Consider the following 16,514-nt stretch of genomic DNA (forward strand, 5'->3'; position numbering starts at 1 on the left):
ATTCCGCATACTACCCTCCGAGTAGTGGCATCTGTGAAGATCCGAGTGTTGGTGCCGAGGAGGATTACTATCCACACCAGGGTTAGCCCCACGGTTGTGAGGGAGCGGCAAAGCTTGGTTTACTTCATCCGTACCATTGAGGAGACTATTATTAGAGTAGAGGAAACCCTAGCTTAGTGCCCCATTTCTCTGGTGTATTTATGGAACCTTTGGTCATGTAACTAACTTGTTTTTGGATTATCTTTTGATACTTGAACTTGTAATTAACTTAATCACACTTCTTTTCCGCTGCTCTGAGAGAGTGGTTATCATACCTTCTCTCAGCCTTATGATTATGTTCACACTTTACTGTTATCTGTCTTCCGCACTCTGATTTATTTAATCTTATCTTATTCATGATACTTAGTATTAATTTTTTTTACTTTGATTATCTTTGTTCATGATTATGTCATTGTGTATGTGGGAGGCATGGACCTACGAATCTTGATCCTTGGACTGTGGATCACATTCCCAAGTATTACAAATGGGGTATCGGCTGGGTGGATGTGACATAGGTATCAGAAATCATTGAAGCCCGACGAGGAGAAGAAAAGGCAATGAACAAGGAGCAGAAGAACCTTGAGGAAAGAGAAGGTTTGGGAGGACCAAGTACTGATGGAGGATCGGGAGCTTACTGATTGGTAGATCTAGAAATGGGTCGAGATCTTGATCAATCGTACCCAAAGAAGTTCTATCAGTAGATTTTATCCCCTTTTATGGTATATGGTATGCTCGGTCGAGCATTTAGTAATGCGGCTTCAATTGAATATATAATCAATCTATGAAATGGATTACTTCAGAATCCAAGACCCTTCAATGGGGGCATTACAGTCAGGAATTATTGTTAAAGAGGATTGCAAGGCCTTGTATTTTCCAAGTAAGACCCACCGATTGGGAATTATCTTTAACTGGTCAGGCATTATCATTAAAAAGATTGCAGAGCCTTAGATTTTACAAATAAGTTCATATAACTTTTAAGGCATCAAGATTCCCAAGTAAGACCTAAAACGGGCTTCAGATTTTTTGAATAAGTCCCTATAATTTTTAAGGCTTTGGATTCCAAGTAAGACCTAAGAAATTGGACTTTACAAAAGAATAAGACCCCCTAAATATGGAAAGGCTTCAAGCATCCGGAGTAAGGGCTAATAAATTGGGCTTCCCAACATAATAAGACCCATTAAATACGGAAAGGCTTCAGACATCCCGAGTATGACCTAAGAAAGAAATTGGGCTTCACAAAAGAATAAGACCCACTAAATACTTAGAAAATTGGATGAAATTTTTCAAGGAAGGGCCTCGGTTATATCCCGACTAAGACCCACTAATCGGATAAATTTTTCTCAAGAGGTAGTATCTCGACTACCACTAAGTATCAAATTTGAAAGTCGACCCAAACATGCAATTCTAAAATTGGAAAACTTTTTGGCAAGTATGGTCGAGGATGATTAAATTGGTAAGGTTCATTGCACACGGAGTTGATCCCATACTTAGAAATTTTTTTATGTAAGATGAAGTCTACCCGAACACGACATAGGAACTAAGCCAAATTCCAAGGGACCAAGATTCAAAAGACAACATTAAATTTCAAGAAAACTAAGGCCTAAGAGGCCCTATCATCATCAAAGCAAAAAAGAAAGATTAAAAAAGTTGACCAGATGACCCCTTGGGCCAATATATAAATAACAAAAAACTTGTTTTTTCGACCAAACATGGTTAGGAAATTGAGCAGAAGAAACTCAAAAATGTTATAAAATAAAGAGAAAATATAGAATACAAAGAAGAAAGACAAGATCAGTTCAGCTCTTCTATTGAGTTAGTCATTACATATTTATAATGGAACTGGCATATTCTCTGATATAGTAATATCAGAATCTACAATGATATACAATATATGATTCTCATATACAATAAGATAATCTTGATACGGAATGATAGATTGCCACCAAGATAGAAGGTGCATAGAATGGAAATATTGACTACCAACATTGTGTAATGAGATGGCTGTAATCTTCACCGATATTGCATCCTGAGGTAGTTGAAATCTTCAATTGGAAGTACAATCTCTTTGAGGGTAATGGACATCTATAAATAAATATTATTTATAACACTCCCTCTTGGATGTCCATGAATAGATTGTACCTCGTTAAAACCTTACTAAGAAAAAACCCTGTGGGAAAAAATCTTAGTGAAGGAAAAAGAGTATACATATCTAAATAATACGTATTGGTAGTTGCCTCATTAAAAACCTTACCAAGAAAACCTAATGGGACAAAATCATGGTGAAGGGAAAAAGAGTGCATCACGTATTTTACTCCCCCTGATGAAAACATCATTGAGTATCTTTGAAGACGCACACTCCAATATCATATACCAGCTTCTCAAAATTTGAAGTAGACAACGCCTCAGTAAATAAACCTGTCAAATTATCACTTGAACGAGTTTGTTGAATATCGATTTCACCATTTCGTTGAAGACCATGAATGAAGAAGAATTTTGGTGAAATATGTTTCATTTTATCTCCTTTGATGTATCATTCCTTCAATTGAGCTATGCATGCAACGTTATCTTCATATAATATTGTTAAAATTCCTTCTAGTAGAAGATTGCATGCTTCCTGAATGTGCTGTATCATTGATCTTAACCAAATATATTGTCGACTTACTTCATGAATCACTATTTCTGCATAATTTGAAGAAGTGACAGCTATAGTTTTTAAATACCATAAAATAGCTAACATTCATTTGTGAATAAATAGCATGTTTGAGATCTAGTTTTATGTAGATCCGATATTCTAGTTTTATGTAAATCAGATAAATATCCTGCATCTGCATAACAAGTAAGTTGATATCTACATTCATAAAATAACATATTGTCCAATATTTCATCAAAGGTACTGAAGTATATGCTTAATAACATTTCAGTGTCTTTGTATTGGAGAAGAACTAAATATTGTTAATAAATTTACAGAAAATGCTATATCCGGTCTTATACTATTAGCAAGATACATTAATGCCCCAATTGCACTAAGATATGGTACTTCAGGACCAAAATATTCTCAATTGTTTTCTTGGAGTTGAAATGAATCTTTCTTTATATTGATCGATCTCACAACCATTGGGGTATTCAATGGATGTATTTTATCTAGATAAAATCCCTTTAAAATATTCTCTGTATAAGTTGAATGATGAACGAATATTTCATTCATTAAATGCTCAATTTACAAGTCAAGACAAAACATTGTCTTTTTAAGATTTTCATTTCAACTTTCTTCAAATAATCTACTGCTTTTGGAAACTCTTCAGGAGTTCTGATGATATCAACATATACACTTATTATAACAAAGTTAGATCCATATCATTTAATAAAGACACAATAATAAATTGGATCATTTTTATACTCTTCATTTAGTAAATATCCACTAAAGAGATTATACCATATATGCCATTATCATCTTTAAAGCCTCATTGAACAAACTTCCTAGGAATTTTTATGTGCTTCAGGCATTTTGAATCCTTCAAGGATTTCATATATATTTCACACTCAAGTGAGCCATATAAATAGGTTATAATAATATCCAGTAGACGCATGTCAAAATTTTCATATACTGTCAGATTAATAAGATATTTGGAGGTGATTAAATTCACCATAAGAGAACATGTTTCCATGTAATCAATGCCAGACCTCTGTGAAAAATTCTTGTGTCATAATTCATGATTTATATATCACAATTTCATTCTTTTTCTCATTTCATTTTTCGCACGAAAACTCATTTGTACCCCCACTGGCTTTATACATTAGATGTTGGACTATAGGTCCAAAAACTTTAATTTTTCAAGCAAATTCAATATTGCTTGAATTGCGTCTTTACGTTTTGGCCAATCATTTCTTTATCTACATTTATCAATAAATTTGTGTTCAAGATCCTTGTCTTTACAATAATATAATATGCAAAAATGTTGTCAACAACTTTATATTTTCGGTTCTATTTTTTTTTTGCAATGACATAACTAATTGAGATATCTTCATTATTTTCAGGTACATGAACTTCTTCTAGGGTTTCATAGAAAATTATGTCTTCAGAATTTTCATAATCAATTGTCTCCATTTTATGACCATCTTGATCATTTGCTCATTTCTTTTTTCTATGATTTTATCCTTGAAATCGATTGATTTTTCACGTTTTGAACGTGGTTTAATTTCATTACACTAATAGATTGTCCTGCTGGGACATAAATCCTAATTGGAGCATTTGTAGCTGGAATATGAAATTTAATAACTCTTAGCAGGTCAGTAAATCTGACAGTTGATTCATAATATTTATTGCATTATCCTTTGAACTTCAAGTTCACATTGCTCAGTACGAAGATCTAAAATGAGATAATGATAATGCATTATAATCAATATCTTTTTCCAACTGTTTATTCTCTACCCCTCATGTTGGAAAAACTAATTCATCAAAATAATATTCAACGAGTATTACTTTAAATAAATCTCATATCATTGGCAAGATATTGAATTATATAAGGAGATTCATATCCAACATATATTCCCAACTTTATTTGGAAACTCATATTTGTGCGCTGTGGTGGAGCAATTGGAACATAAGCCGCACATCCAAAAAAATTTAAGATGAGAAATATTTTGCTTCTGATTATAAGCCAATTGTAATAATGAGAATTTATGACAACATTTTTGCCTGATGCATACAAATGATGCTTTGTTCTCATAAATAATGGTTTAGCTATTAATTGGAGACATTTAATAAATAACTTTACCAAACCATTTTGGATATAAACATGAGCAACAGGCTATTCAATTGTGATTTTAGTTGTTATACAATAATCATAAAGCCTAAAATGTAAATTCACCAGCATTATCAAGACAAATTGTCTTTATTTTATAATCCATAAATTGTGCTCTCAATCTAATTATTTGAGCAAACAATCTCGCAAATATCAAATTACGAGTTCATAATGAAAATACATGTGACCATTTTATACATGCATCTATTAAATTTATATATTATCTGAATGGTCCACATGATGGGTGAATGAGCTCATATATTTCACCATGTATACATTTTAAAAACGTAGAATGTTTAATCTCAACTTTAACTGGTGAATATTTAATAATATGTTTTCATTAAGAACAAGAAAATTCACTTAATTGAATAATCTTTTGGTTCTTCAATGGATGACAATTGAATTTTCAATAATTTTTCGCATCATATTTGGTCCGGGATGGTCCAACCGATCATGCCAAATAATAAACTATCGGAATCAATGTTCACTTGATTACCCAAGTATATGTTTCAACCATGCGAATATTCATATAGTACAAATTGGGAGAAAATATCTAACACTTTTGTATAAATATTCAGTTTTACCATTATTTGTAGTCTCAATCTGATAATTATTTTGACAAAGAGCTTCGAAACTTAATAAGTTTCTTTGAGACTTATTACAAAATAATGAATTATTTATAGCCAATTTTTATCTCCTAGATAATAATAGATTAGCTCTTCCAAAGCTTCCAATCAATGTTGTACTATCGATTATTATATGAACATTGGCTTCCGCATCATCAAATAAGAGAAATATGTATGTATATATATATATATATATATATATATATATATATATTCTCTTAGTATAATATGCATCATAACATATAAAATAATATTCACATTCTTCATCAAAATGAAACAAAATATATTAAAATATATTAAAAGATATATAGAAAGTCAATAAAAAAATTAGAATGGAAAAATATTAAATTTAAGATAAAGTAACATATGAGATGAGATTTGAAGAGAAAAGAATTACAAACTAATATAATATTAATTTTATTTTATTTGAACTCGACTAACATAACCAAATCTTCAACTATTATCTTCAAAGAAGTTTGCAGCATCTAAATGTGTAGAATCTGTGAGGCCATCAAAATCATCCATTTTATAGGCAAAAATTGCTCAAATATCATGATTTTGAAAAATCCAATTTATCTCCACATTATTTTTATTTCTTTAATTAAGGCTTGACAAAGCTTAATTAAATATTGTGGAGTACGACAGATACATGTCTAATGGCTTTCATACAACATCGGTAACAAATATTATCTTCACTTCTTGAATTGTTATATTGAGAATCCTTATTATTCTCTTATTTATTTTCATAATAATGACAGTAATTATTCCGTCTTTTGCTTCATTGTCTTCCACAGTCATGACCATAATTATAATTTTGTCTTCTTTCAGGCATATCATGAATTGCTGCATTCACTTCAGGGAATGGAGTAGAACTAATAAGACAAGCTTCATGACTTTTCATTAATAGTCCATTATTTTACTCAGCCACAAATAGGCATGATATCATTCAGGATATTTCTTTAAACTCCTTTTACAATATTGCTATTTAACAACAGATTGGAAGCTTGAAAATTTGATGGCAAGTCTTCATCAATAATATTTTCTCTACAGAATTTCAATAGATAATTAATTTTAAAAACTACAAAAATGTATTTATTTACAATTTCAAATCTTGCAACTTCATGTGCATCTGCAGAACTGTATCATTTATAATTTCAAATCTTGCAACTTCATGTGCGCAGAACTGTACTCATTTATATTTTCAAATCTTGCAACTTCATGTGCATCTGCAGAACTATACTCATTTACAGTTTAAAATCTTGCAACTTCAGGTGCATTTAACAATATTTGTGGTGCAAGCCTAACAACTACTATATACAATAAATAAAATCATTATTGATTAATGACAAACCTCAATTGTTAAGGCAACCTAATATTTTAATTGATTCTTATATTCAATAAAATACATACATTTTTATCACGATGCACTTACATTATAAGATGGACAAGGTAAACTCCATTGTTTACAAAAACGCGTGAGGAGGTCAATCATATTTTCACTTTGGAATAGAAAGCATAATGATATATAGCTTCTCGTCTTTTTTCTCAAAACACAATACTTTGAGTGGAATCATTCACAATTACTTCGAGCGGAATCGTGTTGATAACGTGTTATAAAATAAAGAAAAAATATAGAATACAAGAAGAAAGACAAGATCAGTTTAGCTCTTTTATTGAGTTAGTCATTACATATTTATAATGGAACTGGCATATTCTCTGATATGGTAATATCAAAGTCTACAAAAAAATACAATATATGATTCTCATATACAATAAGATAATCTTGATATGGAATGATAGATTGCCACCTAAGATAGAAGGTGCATAGAATGGAAATATTGACTGCCAATATTGTGTAATGAGATGGCTGTAATCTTCACCAATATTGCATCCTGAGGTAGTTGAAATCTTCAATTGGAAGTACAATCTCTTTGGGGGTAATGGACATCTATAAATAAATATTATTTATAACAAGAAAGATATTACTGTAGAAATTATTGACCAATGACAGTGGCATTGAGAAGGTCTAACATCTAGTAGGCCCTTGGGAGAAGAAAGATTGTTTGCTTTCTTCCCAACGATCATTTGATGTTTGAGAAAGACATACCACACGATTGACTTGATATCCGACTGCATGGTCTGGGGAGCTCGTGATAAGTAAAAAAATGATAGCAAGCCAATCAAGTTGAACCGTGGTCGGTTGGTCTATCCCAATTGGAATGAAATGAAGAGTTAACTCGAAAGTTCCTTGACTACTAAGGAACTCAACAGTTATGGTAGGAATTGTGATCCCGCCGTATTCGAGATAGAAAATCGTTCCTTTCTGCAATCACTCAAATTTGGGAACTAAACCCTATGATCAAGCAGTCACAAATAAGACTCAGTAATTAATTCGACAGTCGGGGATTACAGGTAAACTGTATATAAGTTGAAGATTAATACGAAAATGAGGTCATTGAATCATTTTCCCTTGATTATATCTTTCAATTAAGCTTTGCAACTACTCACAGCTCTTCAGTGGTGCTCTTATTGATTTAACCATTGGAGGCGGCTTCCCGATCGACAAGTCAGCCTGCATCTAATTCTTGTTTGGCTTTTGGCGGTTGGACAATTTTCAGACTCATCAATGCCTTACCATAAGCTGGATCCAGCCTTACAGTCTCCTCACATTCTCTCATAGTCTTAGTCAACTTTCCAAGTGTAGTCAATGCAGCTGCCCTATTACTTCGACATGCCACATTGTTTGGTGAAATCGCAATCACCCGATCATATGGATTGAGGGCTTCAACAAAATATCCCCTTTTTATAGTTCATTACCAACCTTCTTCACTTCTTTTAGATGCGAACTACCATAACCCTCTTCACCATCATTGATTCATTACCTGTTACATTGGCTGCACTCGCTTCACTACCCAATTTGCCATGAACGCCGGTGCCTCGCATTATGCTACCATGGCCATAGTTTTCGGTGCCCAAGCCAAAAATGTGTTTTCGGTCGCGAGTCCTGCCTTCAAAACCTTTCCTGACTAACAAATGTTTCCACTGTGAAATACATTCACGCTTGCTGAATTGACAAAAACCCCCACTACTGTTGCCACCATCGATAATGTTTCCACCACTGTAGATTAATGAGACACCTCTCCATTCCCCTCTCTCTCTCTAATCTCTTCTCTTTATGCCACTGTTCTTCCTTTGTCTTTCATTATTATTTCCTCTCATTTCTCTCTTCTTCACTTTTGTAGAATCAAGAATTTGGATCGAGAATTGGCCAATTCTTGATGCTATCAGAGGTGGACTAGGTAGCGAAGGTGGATGGGGGAGAGTGGGGAAGAATCAGAGAGCCGATAGCCGGAGAGGAAGGGAGGGGTTGGGGGTAAGGGTGTCAATTGCGTACTGAAATCGTTAAACCTTACCGAACCGCGCCATTTAAAACCGCACCATTCAAAATTCGGTACCGAAACCGAATTTCTTCGGTACGGTTCCGGTTTTAGGTACTCATAACGTCGGTATGTACTGAATTGGTACCGTACCAAATTAAGGGATATAAATTATAATTTTACAATTAAAACACTTTACCTTTACCCTATCCCTAATTCCCTATTTCAGTTTTTCATTTTATCATTCACTCATCTTTTTAGATTTATTTGTTTTGTCTTTATTAATTAGATTTACTTGCTTTATCTTTGTTAATTTTAAATTATATTGGTTGGTTGATCACAATTTCATCAGGATCTTAATGAACTAATAACAACAATGGCATAAGTTATATATAAAAAGCGCCTTGAGGATGTAGTCGTGGTGCGCAGCAAGTTGGTCCAAATGAATCTTATTCTAGAAAAAAAAAAAAAAAGTGGCATAAGTTCATTCGTACCAAAATTGTACCACACTTGATACCGTGTATAAACCGTTTTCCCGTACCTATTTAGTACCAAAACTGTACCGAACCGTTTTTCTAAATACCGAAACCGTACTATACCTTTTAAATTGGTTCAGGTACGGTTTTGTTTTTCGGTATTCAAAGTTGGTACCATACTGAATTACCGAAACCGTACCGATTGACACCCTTAGCTGGGGGTGCCGGAGTTGAGGAAGGAGACCTTAAAGAGAAGATAGAAAATATAATAAAGGGACTAAGGTATATGGTATTGTAAAATATATTTATATAACAAAGGGTAAACTGAGTATTTTATATATCTGTTTAGTGATGATTTTATCATTTAACTTTAATACCTAATAGCAAGGAGTATCTGTATTTGATTTTTTCTTACGGGTAGAAAGCGATTGTAAATCCAAAGGTCCATGTGTAATTTGCCCTTTTTTGGTTTGACCTTCTACTATATATTTCGGGAGGGATCCCGAATTCACTTCTTGATATGAATTCACTAAGTTTTTTTTATGGTCAAGATAATACCGATCAGTGAGCCAATGCTGAACCCTTGTGTAGGGGTGTAAATGGATAACTGAGATCCGCTTTCGAATTCGCATCCGCATCTGCATCCATTTAGGGGTATCCGAATCCGTCCGATTATTAATAGGATGCGGATATGGTATACCCCTTTCTTACTGAATATTACCCCTCCGATAAAATTATCCGATTAAGTTACTTATTTAGATTTATTATTCTTGTTTTTATAAATTTTACCTATGATACGTGACTATTTTTCTAGATTTTCTACTAAAATAGCTACCAAAGTTGTTAAATTCTTAAATTTCAAACCTAGCCCCTCACAAATAAAAAGGTAAAGATGAAAACAGGTCGTCATAAACTTGTATTCAATCTATATTCACGTCTATTTAGAAAAGTCTACTTAAGAAAATAATTATCCGATTATCATCCGAATCTGACAGAATCCGTTCGAAAACCGATAGGATATTATCCGACCGTCCGAATATATTAGGATGCGGATATGGATATACCACTATCCGATCAGAATGTTTTTTTGGGTACAAAGGCGCTTTTTATATATGGGGATAGGGATATTACATATGCCACCGGTAGGAGTTGAATCCATGACCTCTCCACTGAGAAGCAGGTTCCTAACCATCCTACTACTCCTCCATTGGCATCCGATCCGAATGTTGTTCGTTTACACCCCAGCCCTTGTGGGTGGACGATCCGATGGGAAAGCTGGACCCAACAACATGATAAGTTTAATAACATCAACAAGACTACAGTACGAACAGGTAAATTACGCAAAATACCCAATCTGTCGTCAGTGGCTAACCGACCCACTTCAGCTGTCCACTTGTTTACCCGTCAGAGTTTCTACCGTAAAAACAGTTTTATCTGTCTGAGTAACTCGGCAATTGGTGGACAAGGGAATCGTTTATATTTACCAACTCGTTGCCTGTTCCATTTCACTCGTTCTAGCTTCTCCATGGATGGAAATACGGACGAGAGCGAATCATCTCTAGCTTCTACTACGACCTCAATGGATATTGAAACCCCAGATTCAGAAAATAACTCTGAGGAATTCAATCAATCCTTTGTTTGTTGCGTCTGCCTGTGAGTCCTTTCTTCCTCACCTCCTCCATTCCCATTTTCGTTTCTCTTTCTCGACTTCTCTTTTGGAATCGTGCATAGGCATATTTGCGTTTCATGTTGTTCTTAATTCTTCTCACTCAGAAAGAAGTTGCCCACAAAATTGAATTTTTTTCTTTTCTTTTCTTTGTTTGCTATTGTTTGATTATTTGGATTTTAGATTCTTTTGATTTTGTTGTCTGTTTGGTTTTCAGCCTGGATAAGATATTCGTGTTCACCATTACTTTAAAGTCTTATTTTTCCTGGTACGCATCTGGTGTTCCAGGAAAAGAATTGGTAGGCGTTTTGCTACTTAGTTGATGCTGTACAAAATTTGGTACTCTTTTGACGGGCTTGTGTTGTTACCACCCATGCTCCGAATTTAGTGACAATCCCTTATTCAGGAAGCTAGCTGTAAATTTTCAAAGATCTTCATGAACGAATCAAATGCAAGCAAATGATTTGAAGGGAGAATAGAAAGATCGCCTAAAAAATTTTCCTTCTCAAATAATAATCAGTCTAGTAATGAATCTATATATTCAGGATTTAGATTAGATAAATAACCCTTCAAAATGATATTTTTTTTAAAGTAAATCAGTTAAAAAAAAAATCCAGGCTTCCTGTAGTAGTGAATCTGAACCCCTCTCTCCTTCTGCCATAATGGATCATAGTTGTAGTCTGAAAATGGTTCTGTATGTGGAAGGAGTAAGGTGTTTTCCATTATACATGCTATCCAGTTGTCAATATTACAAGGAAAGTTACAGTTGTCCACAAAAAAAGGGGTGGCCTGAACATGGAACGAATAAAGAATATTGAAGGAAAATGTGAAGCAAATAAAGATATATCTTCCACATGAGTTCGATTGCTGCTGGTTGTGTTGTGGGCCTGCTATAGTACATGCCTACTTCACAATTGATGCTAGTAGCTTGATCAGTATCCAAATCATTCACTTCCAAACTGGAGGGTATTGGCAAAAACATGAGCCGAAGTTTGATTTCCAATCAAGGAAATTAGCTCAAGGTATAGACTTGTTGAATCTGTCAGCAGCTTGAAGATGAGAGATGTTAAAATATATGAGAATTGCAGTAGCAACTTTCTCTCAAACATGGTGAGTTGATTTTGGTGTGCTTCATTTGTGAAAAAGCAGGTCAAACAGTAGGAGGAAGAGCTGCCATATAATCATAGTTACAGTTCAGGGGACTTGTGAGAAGGTACTTGAAGGTCACATAAAGATAAAAGGGATTCCTGTAATTTCTACTGTGTAGAGGCATGAACACAATTTTCAGAAATGCTGGGCTTACCTCCATTCAGATTCACTGGATGTACCAACTGCACCAGAACCACTTAAGAGTACAGCTCGCTGCCTTGTCACCAAAACATGGACCTACTCCTTTTTTTAACACCATTACACATGGACCTACAATTATGTCACTGCCACCACTGTCCTCTTCTTCTCCAATGCCATTCCTCTTCCTTGTTACACAATATGTGGACACCCATAGCAACATCCTGGCCTGGTCCCCATTGAAAGATCACCTTCCTTCCGCCTAATTCGGTTGACTCATCACTGATGTGAACAAGACCCAGGGCCACTTCAGGGGCTGAAACAGGGCCTAGGGTGGCAGCAAGCACCTATGGCTCTAGAGGAAATTTTGCAAGGGCATTTTGGTAATTTTGGTTTGTTCTAGTTAAGTTTAATTGGGGTTACTTGGATTCAGTGTGCTAGTAGGAGTCCAACTCTACTTTTGTTTTGGATAAGTTATAAAAGAGTCCTAGTCTTGTTAGGAGTCCTACTGAGAAAGGGAATTCTTTTAGTTGTAGGCCAAGTTTTACTGGGAACGTAGTCCTACTCATGTTATATAACTTGCTTCATCCTAGATTGAGTTGAGAGAGAGTCCTTAATAGAACGGGAGTTATAAGTCAGCAGAAGTGCTGAGTTTGAATTGATTTCTTATGTTGAGTCCTAGTTTGACTATTTCTAATGTAGAGTCCTAGTATGTGTCCTTCATGTAAGGCTATAAATATAACCCTTAGCTTGTAAAGAGGACAGTTTATGATTGATTGAATAAAAAGAGTTTGAAGGAGAGGTGTTGGAGTCGCCGGGTTTTCAAGGAGGAAGGCTGTGGCTGTTTGTGATTTTCTGGTCACTGAATTTTTTCAACCTCTTCCCCCTACAAGTAAGTACTAAAATCTCCCACCCATGCCCCTACCCTTCTTCTCTTTCATCCTGTTGCTTCTCATTTTTCCCTTTCCCCCTAACCTGAGGTAACCCCTCCCCATTCCCAAACCCTAATTGATGTGAATCCAATTCTAGGGTTAGGGTTTCTAGGGAAGATTCCCTAGAATTTAGGATTTCGCACAGAATCATTCAGCAAATAATTTTGATAATCTTATGGGATCCTATGGGTAGATGGAAATTGAAAGGAAAAAAAAGAAACACAGTTGGGTTGAGTAAGGGATTTTAATCATTTTTATGGGTTGAAGGGAAAAATTAGGAAAACTTTGGAGGGAAAGCAACTCAAGGAATTGAAGACCTTGGGCAACTTCTCTTCTTTCTTTTTTTCTTTTTTTCTTCTTTTCTTTTTCTCTTTCTTTTCTTTTCTGTTCTTTCTTCTTTTTTCTGTTCTACTGTTTCCACAAGTTAGAGAGGGGAGGGAAAGAGAGTCCGAGAGAGGGAAGGGGGTAGGGGCTATCACAAGGGGTTGGGAGATAGAAGGGTTGTAGGGGGTGGGGGGGATTGGGAAGGTCGTAGGGGCCAGGGATGCTTGCGGCCAAGCTGTGGCAGCGGGGGAAGGAGGTGGGAGTTCTAGCGCAGAACAGGGGAAGGGCAGGGTGACTTGAGAGGGGTCTAGGGGAGGTGTGGAAGGGCTAGGGTGCTGCTGTACTTACTGGAGAAGGGGAGGGAGAGGGATGCAACGGAGGGGACGGGAATTCCTAGGGTATGCGATGGGGGGAAAGGCATGGGGAAGGTGTCCGATGGAGGTAGGATGCAGGGGAAGGGGCTGGGTCTGTGTATATACTTAGTTGGAAGCTGCTGTTGAAGATGACTGGTTGCTGGAACTTGAAGAAATACTGTTGTAGTTGAATCAAAAGAGCTAAAAATCTGCTGAGGCCCTCCAAAAGAGAACCCTGACTTGTTTTCCCACAAGCAAAATTCAATCTTAATTCAATGCAGACCAAAGTTTACAATCATAGGTTGGCTTATTCAGAGCCTTACATAAAAAAGAAAGAACTTAACTCAAACTGGGAGACTCTATCTTGACTCAACTAGACTTAAGAGACCAACTTAACTAGGGTTTCCTTTATAAGTCAGGATATCTTTTGCAAGTAATTAACAACCACTTAAATAAATGAATTCTTTTTGAAATAAAAGACTATCTTATCTATAATAGTTCTCTTTAAAGAAAGACTCCTTACCTAAGTAAGCCACCACCACTAATAAAGACAACTTCTAATTAAAAGCAAACTCCTAAAAAATAGAAACCCTTCTTGTAAAAGAGTCTTATCTTATCTACAACTTAACTAATGGAAACCAACTCAATCACAACTCAAATAAAAAATATAAAATGGACTGGTACTTTACTAGAATTCTGGAATTAGATTCCAGCAATGAAATAGGGCCTAAAATGCCCAAAATACCCCTATGCTCGGGTTCAGCCAGCTTGCTTGGGGGGCCTTACTTTGGGTTTCGGCTAGGGGGTCAATCTGTGTACCCTTTGCTAATCCTCCTAAATCCGAATCCCCTAATCCATTTCAGCTTTCATTCTCCTCGCCCCTAGCTGCCGCAGCCTTACCCTTCTCCCCCTTCCCTCATCCAAACCTTAAACCTTAGATCTCACAAATCACCCATCCAATCCACCCCTTCTCCCCTCTTCCCTCACCATTGACCTTAACCTTAGCTCTCACAAATCACCCATCCAATTCCCACCCCTTTTAGGATTCAGATCTCACACTCCCTCTCGGGTCCTCCCACCCCTCTTTTTTAGGATTCAAGGCCTTTGAACCCTGGTCCCCTCGGATTTGTCAGTAACAACCATAGTGTGACCCTAACTGTAGTAGGCTTCCAGGGAATGCAATGTTATACAATATGTAATATAGAACCTTTAAAGCATATAAATGAAAAGCAAGTATACTAAATGCATCAACTAACTTCAATGTTATCAAAATTCCATCCATATGAGTATCATAATCTCAATTTTCAAGAATAAAATAATTATACAACCATTAGAAGTTCTATATAAGTCATTAAATCATAAATTCATAAAACAAGTAGAGAATGATTGATCTTCCTTGTTGTAGATGTGTTAAGAGTAGTTGCAAAGCCAAAAAACACCCAAAAAAACCGCAAAAAAAGGGGGGGGGGGCGGGGGGGGGGGGGGGGGGGGGGGGGGGGGGGGGGGGGGGGGGGGGGGGGGGGGGGGGGGGGGGGGGGGGGGGGGGGCCCCGCCCGGCCCCCCCCCCCCCCCCCCCCCCCCCCCCCCCCCCCCCCCCCCCCGGCGGGAAACCGGGATATCTCGCGCAGATACCCTAGCTTGATTTCATGTACATCTGTCTAAACTTTCACCTGGACCCAATATCCTGTTAGATTCATAATCCTCTACCCCTTCTTTCCCTTTGACTCTTAACCATAACCCTAAGCCAACCTCAGACCCTAAAATAAGTAAACACTGATCTTCTTAAGCCCTAGACTTGGAATTTAGTTTTGAATTTAAACGGATATCAAGATTCAGGTTAGTAACTCACTAAAGCCTAGCTTCTAAGCCACACCCCAACCCTGTATACCCTAATCCCAAATCCTAGAACCAATCAAGGCAGCCCTACAAGGTTTTGAAGGACCCTAATTTTACTGCTGGTTCACTTGAACTGATCCTGAAGACTAGCTCTCAGTTTGGGGCTTACATCAATCACTTATCACCCCCACCAGCACCTCTTGACCTACACCTCATGTGTCTTCTTCTATTTTTTCAAGTGGAGCTCTTTCTATGTCTACTCCTCAACGCACCCACCTTCTCCACCATCCTTGTTTATGAATGATCAAAGAAGGATATTTGGTGGCAAGGTTGAAAGGTGAAACCCAATCCAGTATGTTAAGATATGCGTGATTTACCACTTCAGCGGTAACTGCACTCTGTGTGGTTCATCCTAGGTTGGATAAGATCTGATTTTGTTTTGCCCAGATTTTATTTTATTTTCTTAGCTTACATATTGGATTAGGACATCACTTTCTGTTTTAGCTTATGTTTATTTTTTGTAGCTTGGTCGACATGCAAATCCAATCCAGTCTTAGTTTCTGTATTTGTCAAGTAATATCTAGTTTCCATTTTCTGTGTAACTCAGTTTAGGAAATAAATCCTAGACCGGGATTAGTTACTTTGCTGTTAATAAGGTGCAATGTGAGGGTACGGCATCATAGCGACGTCTTTCCCCTCTTCTTCAGTCTCTTCTTCTTCTTCCTCACTTTGCTCTTCTCTTCTTCATGTGGTTCTGGTGTTCTGAAACTGCCGCTACTGTAATATGGTATCAAAA

At 36.3% G+C, this 16,514-nt stretch overlaps 1 protein-coding gene across 4 annotated transcripts in view; it reads left to right on the forward strand.

Annotated features, from left to right (window-relative positions):
* Positions 1–10,806: 10,806 nt before the first annotated feature.
* LOC149022956 (E3 ubiquitin-protein ligase PRT1-like) overlaps positions 10,807–16,514 on the forward strand; it is a 101,766-nt gene continuing 96,058 nt past the window's right edge. The window contains exon 1 of one of the 4 annotated variants that reach the window (XM_089150847.1): positions 10,807–10,973. In XM_089150847.1, the coding sequence (XP_089006973.1) occupies positions 10,846–10,973 (128 nt within the window). In that variant the 5' untranslated portion in view covers positions 10,807–10,845. The remainder of the gene's footprint in view (positions 10,974–16,514) is intronic. The other 3 variants (XM_089150848.1, XM_089150846.1, XM_089150845.1) reach the window with 3 other exon arrangements.

This window comes from Hakea prostrata, chromosome 3 (assembly GCF_041222555.1).
Source record: "Hakea prostrata isolate BN-2017 chromosome 3, UWA_Hpros_2, whole genome shotgun sequence".
NCBI lineage: Eukaryota > Viridiplantae > Streptophyta > Magnoliopsida > Proteales > Proteaceae > Hakea > Hakea prostrata.